Source organism: Elephas maximus, chromosome 7 (genome assembly GCF_024166365.1).
Source record: "Elephas maximus indicus isolate mEleMax1 chromosome 7, mEleMax1 primary haplotype, whole genome shotgun sequence".
Classification (NCBI taxonomy): domain Eukaryota; kingdom Metazoa; phylum Chordata; class Mammalia; order Proboscidea; family Elephantidae; genus Elephas; species Elephas maximus.
This window is the reverse complement of record NC_064825.1, coordinates 24,830,312-24,850,710: the sequence shown is the minus strand read 5'-3', so window position 1 is coordinate 24,850,710 and position 20,399 is coordinate 24,830,312. Positions and strand designations below refer to the sequence as shown.

The following is a 20,399-nucleotide window of genomic DNA, read 5'->3' as shown; positions in this document are numbered from 1 at the left end:
CACACATGAATACCCCAATAGCAGTGTGGGGAGGAAATATGACTGCGATCAAAACCTTAGGCTATTGCTTGTTGCTTGAGGATACTGAGCATGGTATTCAACCTGAAAGACTGAAGGCCAAATGAATGTGTTAGCTTTGCTATTTATAGATATCCAACTAGACTACTTGCCCCTTGAAGGCAGGAACACTCTCTTGTATCACCGTGTATTTCCAGGCTTAGCACAGTGCCTTCCACCATGTAGTGGTCAGTAAGTGATGAAGAGGGATCAAAGCAAGGTAGGAGATAATTGAACATTAACTGAGAGTGTACACACTACGAATGAGGTTAAGCAACATCACCTTTGTATCTGAAGGTTTTATGAGATGGGAATTTGTATTACAAAATGTTTTAAAAATCATCCCCTCTAGGTGCCCTATATTTCAGCAATATGCCTTAAGAAGGCTTAAGAGGGGAAATTTTAAGCAACCAGAATAGAAAGAATTTCCATAGAGATCACAAAATAATAATCATACTTACCATTTAGAAGCTCCTAACCCTTTGAATGAAACCCCGGTGGCGTAGTGGTTAAGTGCTACGGCTGCTAACCAAAGGGACGGCAGTTGGAATCCACCAGGCGCTCCTTGGAAACTCTATGGGGCAGTTCTACTCTGTCCTATCAGCTCGCTATGAGTCAGAATCGACTTGATGGCACTGGGTTTGGTTTTTTATTTTTTTTTTAACCCTTTGAACTTAAAACTGAAGCCACTTCCAGAGTCACCTTCCAGCCAAATAATAAGATTAGCTTGGGAGTGGGGGCCAAGATGGCGGAGTAGGTAGACGCTACCTAGGATCCCTCTTGCAACAAAGACTCGGAAAAACAAGTGAATCGATCACATACATAACAATCTACAAACCCTGAACAATAAACACAGATTTAGAGACTGAAAATGAACAAATACGGGGAAGCAGTGATTGTTTTCAGAGTCTGGAGCCAGTGTCCCAGTCAGGTAACCTTTGGCGCCCAATTTAGGGCAGGGCCCAGGGGAGCTGACGGTGCAAACAAGGGGTGCAGCCCTACCCCCCTGAACTCACCCCGGGAGGGGGCCCAGCTGGTCCACGCGGGTGGCGTGGCTACGCAGCCGGTGGGAGAAGTCCCTGGGAGGCAGTGACTGGTCTTGGAGCTGGGAGAGCAGCGTCCCAGCTGGGGAATCTTGCCGCCGGGCTTTTGACTGGGCGCTGTCATGGCACAAGCACGGGGAGCTGCTCCACTCCCCTGAACTAACCCCGGGAGGGGGCCCAGCCGGTCTGCGGGAGGGGCGCAATGACGCGGCGGGTGGGACGAGAAGTCCCCGGGAGGCAGCGACCGATTTTGGAGCTGGGAGAGCAGAGTCCCAGCCGGGGAATCTTGCTGCCGGGCATTTGACTGGGTGCTCTCATGGCACAAGCAGGGGGAGCTGCTCCATTCCCCTGAACTAACCCCAGGAGGGGGCCCAGCCGGTTCTCGGGGACGGCGCTGCGGTGCGGCTGGCAGGACGAGAAGTCCCCAGGAGGCAGCGACTGATTTTGGAGTCGGGAGTGTACCGTCCCAGCAGGGGAGCCTTGACGCTGGACGTTGGACTGGCAGCGGAGGATCCGACCGCGGCTTCAGTGGGCCAGATCCCCGGGGGCAATCTCCACACAGCCAGCACACACAGGCGACACGCCCCTCGGGAATCTCAGATAAAATAGTCATTCCGAGCAAGACAAGCAACTCTGGCTATATTCTGAGGTGCTACTCTCCTATCTCTCTGATCCCTCCCCCACCCTCCCCAGGCGGCTTCATTAACATTGGAATTTCCTGAGCCAGAGGGCGAACGGCTCTGGCTCCGCAGCGGCTTTGCTTCCCCCCCCCCCTTTTTTTCTTTTGGTCTTTTCCTAACCCACTCTTCCAGCCTGAGAGACGGAAACACAAAAAACCCAGGGACCAAAAATCCACCCCTAATTGGACTAAAAACACAGAACCAGCTACAGCCAAGCATATATGATCCAAATCTCAGACTTTCATCCTTACAGGGAACAAGGTGGTGGTAATAATCCAAAGGCAGTTCTGAAAGGGATCTGACTGCATTTTTTTTTAGCGGATTTTCTGGAAAAACTAGTTTCCCAGTGATGGCTCAGAGACAGCAGTCCATATCAAACCACATAAAGAAGCAGACCATGACAGCTTCTACAACCCCCCAAACGAAAGAATTAAAATCTTTCCCAAATAAAGATACAATTCTGGAATTATCAGACACAGAATATAAAAAACTAATTTACAGAATGCTTCAAGACATCAGAAACAAAATAAGGCAAACTGCAGAAAAAGCCAAGGAACACACTGATAAAACAGTTGAAGAACTCAAAAAGATTATTCAAGAACATAGTGGAAAAATTAATTAGTTGCAAGAATCCATAGAGAGACTAAAAAAACAGCATGTAGAAATCCAAAAGATTAACAGTAAAATTAAAGAATTAGACAACGCAATAGGAAGTCAGAGGAGCAGACTCGAGCAATTAGAATGCAGACTGGGACATCTGGAGGACCAGGGAATTAATACCAACACAGCTGAAAAAAAATCGGATGAAAGAATTAAAAAAAATGAAGAAACCCTAAGAATCATGTGGGACTCTATCAAGAAGGATAACTTGCATGTGATTGGAGTCCCAGAACAGGGAGGGAGGACAGAAAACACAGAGAAAATAGTTGAAGAACTCCGGACACAAAACTTCCCTGACATCATGAAAGACGAAAGGATATCTATCCAAGATGCTCATCGAACCCCATTTAAGATTGATCCAAAAAGAAAAACACCAAGACATATTATCATCAAACTCACCAAAACCAAAGATAAAGAGAAAATTTTAAAAGCAGCCAGGGAGAAAAGAAAGGTTTCCTTCAAGGGAGAATCAATAAGTTCAGACTACTCAGCAGAAACCATGCAGGCAAGAAGGGAATGGGACGACATATACAGAGCACTGAAGGAGAAAAACTTCCAGCCAAGGATCATATATCCAGCAAAACTCTCTCTGAAATATGAAGGCGAAATTAAGATATTTACAGATAAACACAAGTTTAGAGAATTTGCAAAAACCAAACCAAAGCTACAAGAAATACTGAAGGATATTGTTTGGTCAGAAAACCAATAACATCAGATACCAGCACAACACAAGGTCACAAAACAGAACATCCTGATATCAACTCAAATAGGGAAATCACAAAAACAAATTAAGATTAATTAAAAAAAAAATGCTCATAACAGGGAATCACTGAAGTCAATATGTAAAAGATCACAATAATCAAAAAGAGGGACTAAATACAGGAGGCATAGAACTGCCATATGGAGAGTGATACAAGGCGATATAGAACAATACAAGTTAGGTTTTTACTTAAAAAAATAGGGGTAAATAATAAGGTAACCACAAAGAGGTATAACAACTCCATAACTCAAGATAAAAGCCAAGAAAAACGTAATGACTCAACAAACATAAAGTCAAATACTACGAAAATGAGGCTCTCACAATTTACTAAGAAAAATGTCTCAGCACAAAAAAGTATGTGGAAAAATGAAATTGTCAACAACACACATAAAAAGGTATCAAAATGACAACACTAAACACTTATTTATCTATAATTACGCTGAATGTAAATGGACGAAATGCACCAATAAAGAGACAGAGAGTCTCGGACTGGATAAAGAAACACGATCCGTCTATATGCTGCCTACAAGAGACACACCTTAGACTTAGAGACACAAACAAACTAAAACTCAAAGGATGGAAAAAAATATATCAAGCAAACAATAAGCAAAAAAGAAGAGCAGTAGCAATATTAATTTCTGACAAAATAGACTTCAGACTTAAATCCACCACAAAGGATAAAGAAGGACACTATATAATGATAAAAGGGACAATCGATCAGGAAGACATAACCATATTAAATATTTATGCACCCAATGACAGGGCTGCAAGAAAAATAAATCAAATTTTAACAGAACTGAAAAGTGAGATAGACACCTCCACAATTATAGTAGGAGACTTCAACATACCACTTTTGGAGAAGGACAGGACATCCAGTAAAAAGCTCAATAGAGACACGGAAGACCTACTCACAACAATCAACCAACTTGACCTCATTGACTTATACAGAACTCTCCACCCAACTGCTGCAAAGTATACTTTTTTTTTTTCTAGCGCACATGGAACATTCTCTAGGATAGACCACATATTAGGTCATAAAACAAACTTTTGCAGAATCCAAAACATGAAAATATTACAAAGCATCTTCTCAGACCACAAGGCAATAAAACTAGAAATCAATAACAGAAAAACTAGGGAAAAGAAATCAAATACTTGGAAACTGAACAATACCCTCCTGAAAAAAGACTGGGTTATAGAAGACATCAAGGAGGGAATAAGGAAATTCATCGAATGCAACAAGAATGAAAATACTTCCTATCAAAACCTCTGGGACACAGCAAAAGCAGTGCTCAGAGGCCAATTTATATCGATAAATGCACACATACAAAAAGAAGAAAGAGCCAAAATCGGAGAACTGTCCCTACAACTTGAACAAATAGAAAGTGAGCAACAAAAGAATCCATCAGGCACCAGAAGAAAACAAATAATGAATATTAGAGCTGAACTAAATGAATTAGAGAACAGAAAAACAATTAAAAGAATTAACAAAGCCAAAAGCTGGTTCTTTGAAAAAATTAACAAAATTGATAAACCATTGGCTAGACTGACTAAAGAAATACAGGAAAGGAAACAAATAACCCGAATAAGAAATGAGAAGGGCCACATCACAACAGACCCAAATGAAATTAAAAGAATCATATCAGATTATTATGAAAAATTGTACTCTAACAAATTTGCAAACCTAGAAGAAATGGATGAATTCCTGGAAAAACAATACCTACCTAAACTAACACATTCAGAAGTAGAACAACTAAATAGACCCATAACAAAAAAAGAGATTGAAACGGTAATCAAAAAACTCCCAACAAAAAAAAAGCCCTGGTCCGGATGGCTTCACTGCAGAGTTCTACCAAACTCTCAGAGAAGAGTTAACACCACTACTAAAGGTATTTCAAAACATAGAAAATGACGGAATACTACCCAACTCATTCTATGAAGCTACCATCTCACTGATACCAAAACCAGGTAAAGACATTACAAAAAAAGAAAATTATAGACCTATATCCCTCATGAACATAGATGCAAAAATCCTCAACAAAATTCTAGCCAATAGAATTCAACAACATATCAAAAAAATAATTCGCCACGATCAAGTGGGATTTATACCAGGTATGCAAGGCTGGTTTAATATGAGAAAAACCATTAATGTAATCCACCACATAAATAAAACAAAAGACAAAAACCACATGATCTTATCAATTGATGCAGAAAAGGCATTTGACAAAGTCCAACACCCATTTACGATAAAAACTCTCACCAAAGTAGGAATTGAAGGAAAATTCCTCAACATAATAAAGGGCATCTATGCAAAGCCAACAGCCAACATCACTCTAAATGGAGAGAACCTGAAAGCATTTCCCTTGAGAACAGGAACCAGACAAGGATGCCCTTTATCACCGCTCTTATTCAGCATCGTGCTAGAAGTCCTAGCCGGGGCAATTAGGCTAGACAAAGAAATAAAAGGCATCCGGATTGGAAAGGAGGAAGTAAAATTATCTCTACTTGCAGATGACATGATCTTATACACAGAAAACCCTAAGGAATCCTCCAGAAAACTACTGAAACTAATAGAAGAGTTTGGCAGAGTCTCAGGTTATAAAATAAACATACAAAAATCACTTGGATTCCTCTACATCAACAAAAAGAACACCGAAGAGGAAATAACCAAATCAATACCATTCACAGTAGCCCCCAAGAAGATAAAATACTTAGGAATAAATCTTACCAAGGATATAAAAGACCCATACAAAAAAAAACTACAAAGCTCTACTACAAGAAATTAAAAAGGACATACTTAAGTGGAAAAACATACCTTGCTCACGGATAGGAAGACTTAACATAGTAAAAATGTCTATTCTACCAAAAGCCATCTATACATACAGTGCACTTCCGATCCAAATTCCAATGTCATTTTTTAAGGTGATAGAGAAACAAATCACCAATTTCATATGGAAGGGAAAGAAGCCTCGGATAAGTAAAGCATTACTGAAAAAGAAGAAGAAAGTGGGAGGCCTCACCCTACCTGATTTCAGAAGCTATTATACAGCCACAGTAGTCAAAACAGCCTGGTACTGGTACAACAACAGGCACATAGACCAATGGAACAGAATTGAGAACCCAGATATAAATCCATCCACGTATGAGCAGTCGATATTTGACAAAGGCCCAGTGTCAGTTAATTGGGGAAAAGATAGTCTTTTTAACAAATGGTGCTGGCATAACTGGATATCCATTTGCAAAAAAATGAAACAGGACCCATACCTCACACCATGCACAAAAACTAACTCCAAGTGGATCAAAGACCTAAACATAAAGACTAAAACGATAAAAATCATGGAAGAAAAAATAGGGACAACCCTAGGAGCCCTAATACAAGGCATAAACAGAATACAAAACATTACCAAAAATGATCAAGAGAAACCCGATAACTGGGAGCTCCTAAAAATCAAACACCTATGCTCATCTAAAGACTTCACCAAAAGAGTAAAAAGACCACCTACAGACTGGGAAAGAATTTTCAGCTATGACATCTCCGACCAGCGCCTGATCTCTAAAATCTATATGATTCTGTCAAAACACAACCACAAAAAGACAAACAACCCAATCAAGAAGTGGGCAAAGGAGATGAACACATACTTCACTAAAGAAGATATTCAGGCAGCTAAAAGATACATGAGAAAATGCTCTCGATCATTAGCCATTAGAGAAATGCAGATTAAAACTACGATGAGATTCCATCTCACTCCAACAAGGCTGGCATTAATCCAAAAAACACAAAATAATAAATGTTGGAGAGGCTGCGGAGAGATTGGAACTCTTATACACTGCTGGTGGGAATGTCAAATGGTACAACCACTTTGGAAATCTATCTGGCATTTTCTTAAACAGTTAGAAATAGAACTACCATACAACCCAGAAATCCCACTCCTCGGAATATACCCTAGAGAAACAAGGGCCTTCACACAAACAGATATATGCACACCCATGTTTATTGCAGCTCTGTTTACAATAGCAAAAAGCTGGAAGCAACCAAGGTGTCCGTCAACGGATGAATGGGTAAATAAATTGTGGTATATTCACACAATGGAATACTACGCATCGATAAAGAACAGTGACAAATCTCTGAAACATTTCATAACATGGAGGAACCTGGAAGGCATCATGCTGAGCGAAATCAGTCAGAAGCAAAAGGACAAATATTGTATAAGACCACTACTATAAGATCTTGAGAAATAGTATAAACTGAGAAGAACACATACTTTTGTGGTTACGAGGTGGGGAGGGAGGGAGGGAGGGAGAGGTTTTTTTTACTGATTAATTAGCTGAAAAGAACTGCTTTAGGTGAAGGGAAGGACAACACTCAATACATGGAAGGTCAGCTCAACTGGACTGGACTGGACCAAAAGCAAAGAAGCTTCTGGGATAAACTGAATACTTCAAAGGTCAGCGGAGCAAGGGCGGGGGTTTGGGAACCATGGTTTAAGGGGACTTCTAAGTCAATTGGCAAAATAATTCTATTATGAAAACATTCTGCATCCCACTTTGAAATGTGGCGTCTGGGGTCTTAAAAGCTAACAAGCGGCCATCTAAGATGCATCAACTAGTCTCAACCCACCTGGAGCAAAGGAGAATGAAGAACACCAAGGTCACACGACAACTAAGAGCCCAAGAGACAGAGAGGGCCACATGAACCAGAGACCTACATTATCCTGAGAACAGAAGAACTAGTTGGTGCCCAGCCACAATCGATGACTGCCCTCACAGGGAGCACAATAGAGAACTCCTGAGGGAGCAGGAGATAAGTGGGATGCAGATCCCAAATTCTCATAAAAAGACCATACTTAATGGTCTGGATGTGACTAGAGGAATCCCGGCGGTCATGTTCCCCAAACCTTCTGTTGGCACAGGACGGGAACCATCCCCGAAGACAATTCATCAGATATGAAAGGGACTGGACAGTGGGTGGGAGAGAGATGCTGATGAAGAGTGAGCTAATTATATCAGGTGGACACTTGAGACTGTGTTGACATCTCCTGTCTGGAGGGGGGATGGGAAGATAGAGAGAGTTGGAGGCTGCCAAAGTTTTCACGAAAGGAGAGACTGGAAGGGCTGACTCATTAGAGGGAGAGCAAGTGGGAGTAAGGAGTAAGATGTATATTAACTTATATGTGACAGACTGACCTGATTTGTAAACGTTCCCTTGAAGCTCAATAAAAGTTAATTAAAAAAAAAAAAGATTAGCTTGTAAGATAAGCAATATCACCCATGAGTACTGTGCTCCCTTAAGTAATCAACTATAGGAGACCAAATAGTCAACATTTACCCTAAAGCAAAGATGAGAAGGTACGGAGGGGCAGAGAAGCGAGACTAATGGAAACAACAAACAGAATGGAAATAACAAGAATGGTGACACATTGTGAAAATGTAAACAATGTCACAGAACAATTTGTACAAAAGTTGTTAAATGGAAATCTAATTTGTTGTATAAACTTTCACCTAAAACACAATAAAGCATTATTTAAAACAAACCAAAAAAAAAAAAAGCTCCTAATATGTGGTAGAAACTATTCCAGATGCTTTTCACACATTATTTCAAATATTAACATCTGGGCAAGGTGATTATCATTATGCCAAGATTAAAATAAATAAAAAAAAAAAGATAAGACTGTGTTAACTTTTTTTTCTTCTCAAAAGATACGGGAAATAAAACGCTCTAGAGCAGTGATTCTTACCCATCTGCGGGTCAGCAGTTGGATGCTACCAACCCCTCCCTTAGGATAATGCCCTTTATGCACTATGGGAGAGACTGCTCACTGCCTACCCAATAACCATCCTCCCTGACTTCTTTAGAAACAGAAACTTAATTTTGTAGCAATGTGCCTAGCTGGAAAGAAAAAAAAAAATTTTTTTTCCCAAACTTCCTTGCTGGTGGGAAGCTGTCTTAGTTATCTACTGCTGCTATAACAGAAATACCCAAGTGGAGGGCTCTAACAAACAGAAATTTATTCCTCACAGTGTAGTGGATTGAATTGTGTCCCCCCTAAAATATGTGTCAAGCTGGTTAGGCCATGATCCCCAGTATTGTGTGGTTGTCCTCCATTTTGTGATTTTCCTTTGTGTTATAAATCATATCTCTGCCTGTGGTTAAAGAGGATTAGGGTGGGACTTAACACATTTGCTCTGGTCACATCCCTGATCCAACATACAGGGAGTTTCCCTGGAGTGTGGCCTGCACCGCCTTTCATCTTACAAGAGATAAAAGGAAAGGGAAGCAAGCAGAGAGTTGGGGGACCTCATACCACCAAGAAAACAGTGCCAGGAGCAGAGCTCGTCCTTTGCACCTGGGGTCCCTGTGTGGAGAAGCTCCTAGTCCGGGCGAAGATGGATACGAAGGTCCACAGAAGGAGAAAGCCTTGCCCTGGAGCTGATGCCCTGAATTTGGGCTTTTAGCCTACTTCACTGTGAAGAAATAAATTTCTCTTTGTTAAAGCCATCCACTTGTGGTATTTCTGTTATAGTAGCACTAGATGACTGAGACACACAGTTTAGGAGATAGAAGTCCAAATCCAGAGCACCAGCTCTAGGGGAAGGCTTTCTTTGTTGGCTCTGGGGGAAGGTCCTTGTCGTCAATCTTTCCCTAGTCTAGTAGCTTCTCAATGCTGGGACCCCACGTCCAAAGGATGAGCTTTGCTCCCGGCATTTCTGTCGTGGTGGTAAGAGGTCCCTCTCCTCTCTGATAGATTTTCTGTTTTATATCTCAAAAGAGATTGACTCAAGATACAATCTAATCTTGTAGATTGAATCCTGCTTCATTAACATAACTCCCTCTAATCCTGCCTCATTAACATCGTAGACGTAGGATCTACAACACATTGGGAAATCACATCGGATGACAAAATGGGAAATCACATCGGATGACAAAATGGTGGACAGTCACACAATACTAGGAATCATGGTCTAGCCAAATTGATACACATTTTTGGGGGACACAATTCAATCCATAACAGAAGCCATATAAATAAATTCTGGCTAAAGGTATATGGTTGTAGTCTTTGATTTCATCAGTAATTGCTTCAAGTCCTCTTCACTTAAATGAGAACTACAACCTTCAGTATGGATTATACCTCAATGTAAAGACAACGAAACTCCTCACAACTGGGCCAATAAGCAACATCATGATAAAGAGAGAAAATATTGAAGTTGTTGAGGATTTTGTTTTACTTGGATCCACAATCAACACACATGGAAGCAGAAGTCAAGAAATCAAGTTGTTAGGTGGAAAATCCAAGAAAACTGCTTTATAAAGGAAGTCTGATTCATCTGTGAGACTCTTTCACCTTTTACCTTCTTTCTTCATCCTACCTGGAATATGGATGTGAAGGCTGACAATGTAGTGGCCATAAGCCAACCCTTAGGATGGAAGCCACATGCTAAGGATGGTGCAGCAGAAAAGCAGAGGAAGCCTGTATCTTTGATAGCATTGTACAGCCGCCAAACCAGCCCTAGACTCCTATCTCTGGGATTCTTTTATGTGAGTGGAAAAAGAAAACTCCAAATATCCACCTTGAATTTTGTATAATATTTTAGAGGGCACCCAGCTTGCTCAAAGACCACTCATAGGCCATAGTATAAGAAGCCATGTTCAAAACAAACCCTATCTTGTCTTTCAACCTCTTTGAGGACAGAATCAAACAGATAATCCCATTGTTGCCCTTATCTTGGGGCAGAGTTAATTTTAGGGAGTGGAATACATATGTCACATTTCTAATTTTCATGGAAAGAGACCATCTGGTGCATTTGAAGGGGTGCAATAAATTAGAACAATATGTTGAAGCTATGCTTAATAGGACCAGAGCATATTAGTAAGCAGAATATTCACATCCTCTCCTCTAAAGAGAATCTTTGTGGCTTCCTGGTCAGAAAAAGATAAGTAAAATGCAGAATTTGGGAAACTCAAAAGAATAAGCTATATTTACATGGAAAATGCCTAGGCAGCTCGGAACAGAAAAGAGTTGTATAGATCCTGAATAGGAGAAGACAGGAGTAGCAGACGTTAGGTTTGGGAGAGGTTCCTTTGGAGTTCAGAAGGGATAAGGAGAGAGATTTGGGGGCAGGAGGGGGGAGAGCTATTTTATATAGAGAGAGTTATTAAGAAGTTTTGCTATCTATTTTAAATGGAATCCACACTGGGTGCTTTTGACAGGCTTCATAAAGACTTAATTTGATTTTCAATTTCTTCTTGGTGACTGGACTATTTTGTTTGAAGGGGACACCTTGGGGAGATGTACCAAAAGATGGAAACAAATAAAACTGGACTTTCTATAAGTTAAAAATGTGACTCTGTCTAAGAGGGGCCAATGTTTGCTTATCTTATATTACTGGAGCCAAAATATGTTGTTGGGAGAAGAATGGCTGGACCTATACCCGTGGCTGTCGAGTTGATTCTGACTCATGGTGACCCTACGGCTGGACCTAGCAGTTACAAGTGATTTAGCTTTTTTGAATTCTCATAGGTGAGTCAGAGAGGAGTGAAACATATGAATATAGGGCAAGAATAAGTAAGGTGAACTAATAGAAGGACTAGAAAGTATTCAAGCCTGGTCTTTATCTGCAAGTAAAACGGCAGTTAGTGAAGGATTCTGAGAAAGATGTTAAAATCAATATGAGACAGGGAAAGGAGGAAATATTAAAATTGAACAGTTTTCTTATTTTCACAGTTATGATTTTAATTTTTAAGAACACTTACCAGAATACTGAGCAGTTGGCTGCATATTGCCCACATTTCTTCTTTGGTCTTTATAATCCGGAGGTGGCCTTGTCAAATGTCTGTTTATCTGATCTTGTGGAGCAATCTTCTCCTTGAAAACAGAAATGAAAATATAATAAATTGTAGATTGTTACATTCGCACTTGTAAAAATTTATGGACTGTTACTCAAAAAAAGTAAGAATATAAGAACAATCATGGTTTGCAAATCATGGACCTTATTTAGCAGTCTTAATTGAGAGACAAATTTTTTCAATTTCAATAAACTTCCTACGTGGAAGTGTAATTTCTACTTCTCCTTAACATTCAACATGTCTTTTGGTTCTAGTAACTAGTCTCATTTCCTTTTTTTTTTGCAATTACAGTTTTAACGAGAACTAGATTTCTGTGATTTTTTGGGAATATTTTATTGTGTTTTGGGTGAAAGTTAACACAGCAAATTAGTTTCCTATTTAATAACTCATACACAAATTTTTCCATGACATTGGTTGCAATCCCTGCAATATGTCAGCAGTCTCCCCATTTCCACCCTGGGTTCCCTGTTTCCATTTGTCCCATTTTCCTTCTGCTCCTTGGCCTTCTCATCTTTGCTTTCGGGCAAATGTTGCCCTTGTGTCTCATATAGTTGACAGTTCTCAGGTGTTATTGTAAATTTTATAGGCCAGTCTGTTATTTGACTGAAAGATGACCTCTGGGAGTGGCTTTAGTTCCAAGCTGGAAGGGTGTCTTACTACAATAGTCTTGGGGGTTCCTCCAGTTTCTATCAGACCGGCGAGACTCATCTTTTTTATGAATTTGATATTTGTTCTATATTTTTCTCCCTTTTCTTTTTTTTTTAACCAGGACCTTCTATTGTGTTCCTCCTGGTCAGAGAGGTCGATAGTAGTAGCTGGGTACCATCTAGTTCTTTTGGTCTCAGGCTAGAGGATGCTGTGGTTCATGTGGGCCATTAGTCCTATGGACTAATTGCTTCCTTGAATCTTTGATTTTCTTCACTCTCCTTTGCTCTACAAGGGAAGAGACCAATAATTGTACCTTAGATGGCCACTCACAAGCTTTTAAGACCCCAAACACTACTCACCAGTCTAAGATGTAGAACATTATCTTATGAACTATGTTATGCCAATTGACCTATATGTCCCCTGACACTATGGTCCTTAGCCCTCAAGCCCAGTAACTCAGTCCTGCTAGGTGTTTGGTTATGTCTAAGAAGTTTCCATAACTGTGTCGCCTATGTGCTCTGTTATGTAGATGAATATAAATGCAGCCCACACAAAATGTATGTATGTAGAAATATCCATAAGTATACATATGTAGAGAGCCCTGGTGGTGCAGTGGTTAAAAGCTCAGCTGCTAACCAAAAGGTCCGCGGCTCAAATCCACCAGCTGCACCTTGGAAACCCTGTGAGACAGTTCTACTCTGTCCTACAGGGTTGCTGTGAGTCAGAATCCACTCAACGGCAACACGTTTGATTTTATACATATATATGCACACAGGTATACTCCCATACTACCCCCTGTGTCTATTTAGCATACATTTTGATCTATGTTCCTACTCACAAATTATTGTTTTTTATTACTGTTGTTGCAGGATTGTATATGTTATAGTATTTATCATAGTAGTCCTTTATTCTTTCGTACTTCTCAGTGTCTTCCTTTGCCTTGGTCACTTTGTGCTGACTTCCCCCATGTTGTGTATTACTTTTTCCTACACCAGAATTAACACATGTCTTTACTATTTAGTTAGTGATTCTCCCTCCCTCCATCCCCCTCTATCCCTGGTAACCATCAAAGAATGTTTCTTTTTGTGTGTAAATGTGTTCTTAACTTTTCATAACAGTGGCCTCATACAGTATTTGTCCTTTTGTGATTGACTTATTTCACTCAGCATAATGTCCTCCAGATTCATTCATGTTGTGAGATGTTTCGCGGACTCATCATTATTCTTTATCATTGCATAGTATTCCATTGTATTTATGTACTATAATTTGTTTATCCATTCATTTGTTGATGGACACTTAGGTAGTTTCCATCTCTTTGCTACTGTGAATAATGCCACAGTGAACATAGGTGTGTATACGTCTATTCATGTCACAGCTCTTATTTCTCTAGGATATATTCCTAGGAGTGGGATTGCTGGATCATATGACATTTCTATTTCTAGCTTTTTAATGAAGCCCCATACCATTTTCACCACGGTTGTACCATTTTACAATCCCGCCAGCAGTGTATAAGAGTTCCCATCTCCCCATAACCTCTCCAGCATTTATTGTTCTCTGTTTTTTTGATGAGTGTCATGATTACCTGGGTGAGATGGTATCTCACCATAGTTTTGATTTGCACCTATCTAATTCGATGGCAGCGGGTTTTTTTTTAATGGCTTAATGATCACAAGCATCTCTTCATGTGTTTGTTATCCTTCTGAATGTCTTCTTTGGTCAAGTGTCTGTTCATGTCCTTTCCCATTTTCTTAATTGGGTTGTTTGTCTTATTGTTGTTGAGGTGATGAAGTCTTTTACAAATTTCAGAGATTAGACCTGTGTCAGATAATGTCATTGCCAATTTTTTTTTTCCAAGTCTGTAGGTTCTTTTTCACTCTTTCCTTGAAGTCTTCTGATGAGCGTAAATATTTAATTTTTAGGAGGTCCCAGTTATCTAGTTTATCTTCTGCTGTCCATTAATTATTAGTTATGTTTGATAGCCTCTTTATACCATAAATTAGGGTCTCTAGCTTTGTCCCTATTTGTTTTTTTTCCATGAACCTTATAGTTTTAGGTTTAACATTTAGGTCTTTGATCCATTTTGAGTTAGTTTTTATGTACGATGTGATGTATGGATCCTGCTTCATTTTTCTGCAAATAGATATCCAGTTTTGCCAGCACCATTTGTTAAAAAGACTATCTCTTCCCTGTTTAATAGATTTTCACCCTTTGTCAAAGATCAGCTGTCCATAGCTGGTTGGATTTACTTCTGGGTTCTCAATTCTGTTCCATTGTTCTATGTGTCTGTCGTTGTACTGGTACCAGGCTGTTTCGACTACTATGGCTATATAGTAGATTCTGAGATGGGAAAGTGTAAGGCCTTCTTTGTTCCTCTTCAATAATGCTTTAGCTATCTGGGGCCTTTTTCCTTTCCATACAAAGTTGAAGATTAGTTTTTCTCATTTCATTAAACAATGTTATTGGAATTTAGATCAAGATTGCATTGTATCTATAGATCGGTTTGGGTAGTATTGACATTTTCACAATGTTAAGTTGTCCTATTCATGAGCATGCTATGATTTTCCATTTATGTAAGTCTCTTTTGGTTTCTTGCAGTAGTGTTTTGTAGTTTTCTTTGTATAAATCTTTTATTTGGGGGCTATTATAAATGGTATTGTTTTCCTGAATTCCTTATTTGGAGCTCTCTTTGTTACTCGTTAGTGTAGAGTAATCCAGCTAAATTTTGTATGTTGATCTTGTACCCTGCCATATTGCCGAAACCTTCTATGAGTTGCAGTAACTTTTTTGTGGAGTCTCTGGGATTTTCTATGTATAGGATCATGTCATATGCAAACAGAGAGAGTTTTAGTTCTTCCTCAACAATTTGGATGCCCTTTCTTTCTTTCTTTCTTGCCTTGTTGCTGATTTTTGAGACAGTGTTTCTAGTTTTACATTATAGTTCACCTTATGTGCTTTGGTAAAAACCAGTTGCCACAGTGTCGACTCTGACTCATGGCAACCCCATGTGTATCAGAGCAGAACTGTGCTCCACAGGGTTTTCAATGAGTGGTTTTCAGAAGTAGATCACCAGGTCTGTCTTTTAGGGTGCCTGTGTTTAGACTCCAACCACAGCCTAGGATAGCAGCCAAGTGCTTAACTATTCCCACCACCCAGGACTTTGGTACTTATATGTAATTGTGGTTTCAAGGAGCGTGGAAGGCATAGGATTAGGATTATCAGGTAAAATACAGGACACTTGGGAATCCGGTATTTTTATTTGCTAAATCTGGCAATCCTACATGGGTGGAGGTATTAGGAGATAACCCATGAGGCATTGACCTGGAAACTATACGCATACTACCTCATTTTTTTTCCTTCATAACTAACCCTCAAAGGTAGATATTATTATTCCTACTTAGAAGATGAGGAAATGGAAGCTGAGTTGGGTTAAGTAACTTGCCCAGGATCACACAGTGGTAGAAAAGAGACCAAATCTCCCAGCTGTCAAAGTCACAAACTCAGGCTCTGTCCTGCCACACAATCCAAGTGTCCCTTGCTACTCAACTTCTCAGTGCCCCATTCTTAAAACATAAAGATTTCCCAGGCTCCCTTTTTTTCTTCCTTTTTGAGGAAGCCGCCTTTAGATCTTCAGAAAGGGTAAGTTTGGGAACTAAGAGAGGAAGTAAGGGATGTTTTTAAAAAATATTGTCAATGCTCTCAGCTAAGGACCACCAAGAACACCCTTGCTGAAGTCATTACTCATTGCAGTGAAGGAGAACACACATCATGGGAGACCATGGGTGTCTCATTAGGACGGTGTTAGAAAGAACCTATTACAGCATTTGGACTTTGGATGGGTGATTTGGGGAGGCTCTAAGTGGGGGTTTGTTCTAGTTTGGAAACTGTCAGAAAGTGAAGTCAACTCTGGACTGAGTAATGAAGTAGCAGTTGCTCATTTAGAGAGGTGGAATGTTTGGTACTTTTTTGTAGCTTGTACAGGGACCTTGTTTGTATCTGTTCTTAGACAAAATTATGAAGTGGCCTTATTTTATTTTATTTCATTTTATCCTAGTCTCAGAGTAGCCCTGCTTGAGACTGGTATTCTATAAGGGGTGTGTGTGTGTGTGTGTGTATGTGTGTGTGTGTGTGTGTGTGTGTGTGTCCAACACAAAACAAAATGGCCTGGCTGTGAGTATCTGATCAGTTCTGGACATCAGAAGCTGCTTTTACTTCCTTTCTCAGTATGGATCAGGCAGTTTTTAGAATTGCTTCGCTGCAATGTTGTATGTACCCCAAAGTAATTTCCATTTTCAAAGATTAAAATAATTGGCACAGGTGGACAGAGAACAATATAACTATAAGAAGATCAATAAATAGAAAACAAAACTTTGCAATGTGTAAATGAGTAAACTAGATGGAAGCCACATGTGGGCTGCCTAACTTAGAACCCATTTAAACCACATATTTCTCATTTTCCCACCAAATTCCAAACATTCTGAGTGGAATTAGTCTACTAGAAAGGGGAAAAAAGACCTTAAAACAACAACAAACTAAATTCAAATACTTGTTTCTAAGGGGAAAAAAAAAAAAAAACCCTTGAAAGACTCACAGAGTATTTTGGACATCAAATAATTCATATAAAACACAATTTTGATGAGCTAAGTGAATCAGAAACATATGGATTACATTTCTTTTAAACATGGGTTCACAAATTAAGGGAAAAAGTGGTTGGCAAAACTCTTTTTTTGGTTCTACCCAAACCCTAAATGTTTAAGAAACAGCTTGAGATGTTCCACTAAGCCAAATGCGGTGATGGTCAACCGTTCCTGTTATAAACTGTTGTGCAGGCCTGACAGTTCTGATTTTCATGCCAAGTATAGGACTTTCTGAAATCCTCTTGTCCAAAAGCATCTATCTATTATTCTTTCTTATGTAATTAGGTATTTCTGTTGTTTATATTGAAGAAAACAGGATTCGTGTGTGTGTGTGTATGAGATAATTAAGTCCTTGGTTTCCTATCTTAGACAAGATTTCAAACCTGCACTTATTTTTGTGTATAGTCAATCTAATTGTTTATATGATTTTCTTCTCTCGAGGGCTAAGTTAGATTGTTCAAAGAGTTAACATATACATTTCTGGAAACTTGAGTTTCTTAGACTACTTGTTCACAGTTACTAAATTTAATGACCTTGCATATGGACATAACATAGAACTGCCATGTTGTCACTTGGTCCTGAAGAGTCCATCCAATACTGAATAGAGATAGCTACATTTTGCAAGAGAATAATATTCCCATTCTACCCAAGTGTAAACTCACAGACCATTTCTGCGATTACTTCTCTGCAACATGAAATTTAATTTATCAATTAATGTCTCATGATAACCCAATCTTTTGGACCTGGAAACCTAATGGAGAAATACTCTACTATGCTACACATCTGCCCTGTTTTATGTGGATAGTTTAGGACCTCCCTTATAGTCCTATTATAAAGATTAATACTTTTTTCCCGTAAAAACTCAGCATGGTGCCTGGCACATAGTAGGTGCACAATGCATGTTGGTAATTATGATGCCTATTATAATTAAGTACTACTCATCTTTCCCCTGTGCCTTTTATTGGTGGGAGAATAACAGAAAGCAAGGACAACACATTTTCATGAGAAAATGTCTCAACTTAGCCTCTATCTGGCCTTGCCAACTGACTGCAAATGACTACAAAGCATATGCTAATTTAAAGTGGTATCAAAGACTGTTTCTTCCCAGATATGCTAAAAAGTACAGGTACCCTCAATGGTGTTCAAACGAAGAGAAATATGAAAGGTTTATAAAAGTCACTAAAACGGCAGCCTCATCCTTATTCATCTCTACAGCCTATGCCACTGCCCTTTGGACCTGTCCCAGTGGTGACTCAGCTGGAGCTCAGTAGAAGTGAGGCCAATGCCAGGCCAGGACACTCATGGGATGTGTCTGCTACCATCTCTTGCCTTTTAATTTCATAGCTGAAAGTACAGAAACTCAACCTCTGCATGTTATCAAAGTAGTAATATTGATGGGAGTAATGAAAGTGTATCCAGCAAGTCATTCTTAGATTGTGTGTTTTTTTCTTCTGCTATCCTTCTTTCTAAGCCATTTGATTTATAAGGCTCAAAAAATGGTGGAGGGTAAAGGACTGGAATTTTTAAAATGATGATTTGTAGGAAAAAACCCATTGTGTCACTTGGCATCCCAGTCAGTGGCTCCCCTACATCTTATACTTCAAGGTGTACTTAAGGTCATCTGTAAATTTGCTTCTCACCATTCCTTATTCAAGATCAAATAAACTTATATCTCACTATTCCTTCTCACATGCTCTGGATTCCAAACTTATTTCAATCATCATTCCTTAAAAAACATACATAATTGCTATATTATTATTTATACTTGATGCATTAAATATTTCATAATACTGTCTTAAACTAACCAACACATACATCCAGACTGTACCTTTTTGCTTCTGGTCCACTCTCCACTTGGAATGGTAGACTCACCTACTCTACCCATCAGAATCCTACAGCCCTTCGAAGTCAAAGTCAAATTTTACTTCTTCTGGGAGACTATCCTCAATCTCTCTAGGCTGCATTTAATCTTCCCCTCCATTGCTCTGTTTATACCTTCATTATAATGCAAACCTGAACCTAGTATTCCTTGTTTAAAATCCTTAACATTCTCCCCATTGTTTTTCAGACAACGTAAATAGGGTCGCTATGAGTCAGAATCGACTCGATGGCAACAGCTTTGGTTTTGGTTTTTTAACGCTAGTTTATCAAGCCCTATCTTCTGGCCTCTCATTCCTGGCCTTCTTGCCCATCAATTCCTCATTCCTCGGCACATTCTATGCCTTGACAAATGTAATATCCTTTATAGGCTTTGAGTCTTTAAATATGTTGGGTTTTCTGGCTGGAACAATCCCCCACCTTTTCCCTCACCTCCCACTTCACCTTGAGATCTTCGATAGACATAACTTCCGTCTGAAACCATTTCTCACAACCTCCCTCTGCTCCCACTGTTTCTCCCACTCCCCAGACTGGGTAAGTTGCTTTTCTTAAGTGCTCTATGTATACATAGTAGTTCCAGCACCATAGTATTCAACTGCAGGCACTACAATTGTCTATTTAACAGGAGTCCCTGGGTGGTACAAACAGTTACGAGCTCAACTACTAGCTGAAAGGGTGGCAGTTTGAACCCACCCAGAGATGCCTTGGAAGACAGGTTTGCCAGTCTGTTTCTGCACACATGGGGTTGCCATGAGTTGGAATTGACTTGATGGCAACCAACAAACAACAGCAACATTCGTTTGATATCCTCAGTGGCCTCTAAGCTCCTCAGGAGTAAAGTCTTTCTTTACTTTCGTTCTTGTTCATGGCTGCATCCCCATTGTAAATTAATATATATTTATTAAGTGAATTATAGCACTTATCACCACTGTATGTCTGATTCTTTGACTATAAAGCTCCTTGAATATAATGTTATCTGATTACGTTTTCCTCTCTTCTGTGCACCTTGACCTTATTAAACTGAGACGGTTAACTTTGTCCCTTTCTTTTTTCCTTTGGCCAGATAACAAAAAGGGAAAGAATAAAGTTATTGGAGATGAGGCTGTGGATTTGGATCAGTTCTTTACTGTATGAGTGTGTCTGAGAATGACAGAGGGTAAGCAGATAAATACTGAAGCAGGGCTCATGCTTGGGTAGTGT

The 20,399-nt window shown here is 39.6% G+C and overlaps 1 protein-coding gene across 2 annotated transcripts in view; it reads right to left on the bottom strand.

Annotated features, from left to right (window-relative positions):
- MAML2 (mastermind like transcriptional coactivator 2) overlaps positions 1-20,399 on the bottom strand; it is a 397,090-nt gene that overhangs the window by 5,053 nt on the left and 371,638 nt on the right. For both annotated transcript variants that reach the window (XM_049889484.1, XM_049889485.1), the window contains one exon: positions 11,947-12,058. In XM_049889484.1, coding sequence (XP_049745441.1) covers positions 11,947-12,058 — 112 coding nt within the window. The remainder of the gene's footprint in view (positions 1-11,946; positions 12,059-20,399) is intronic.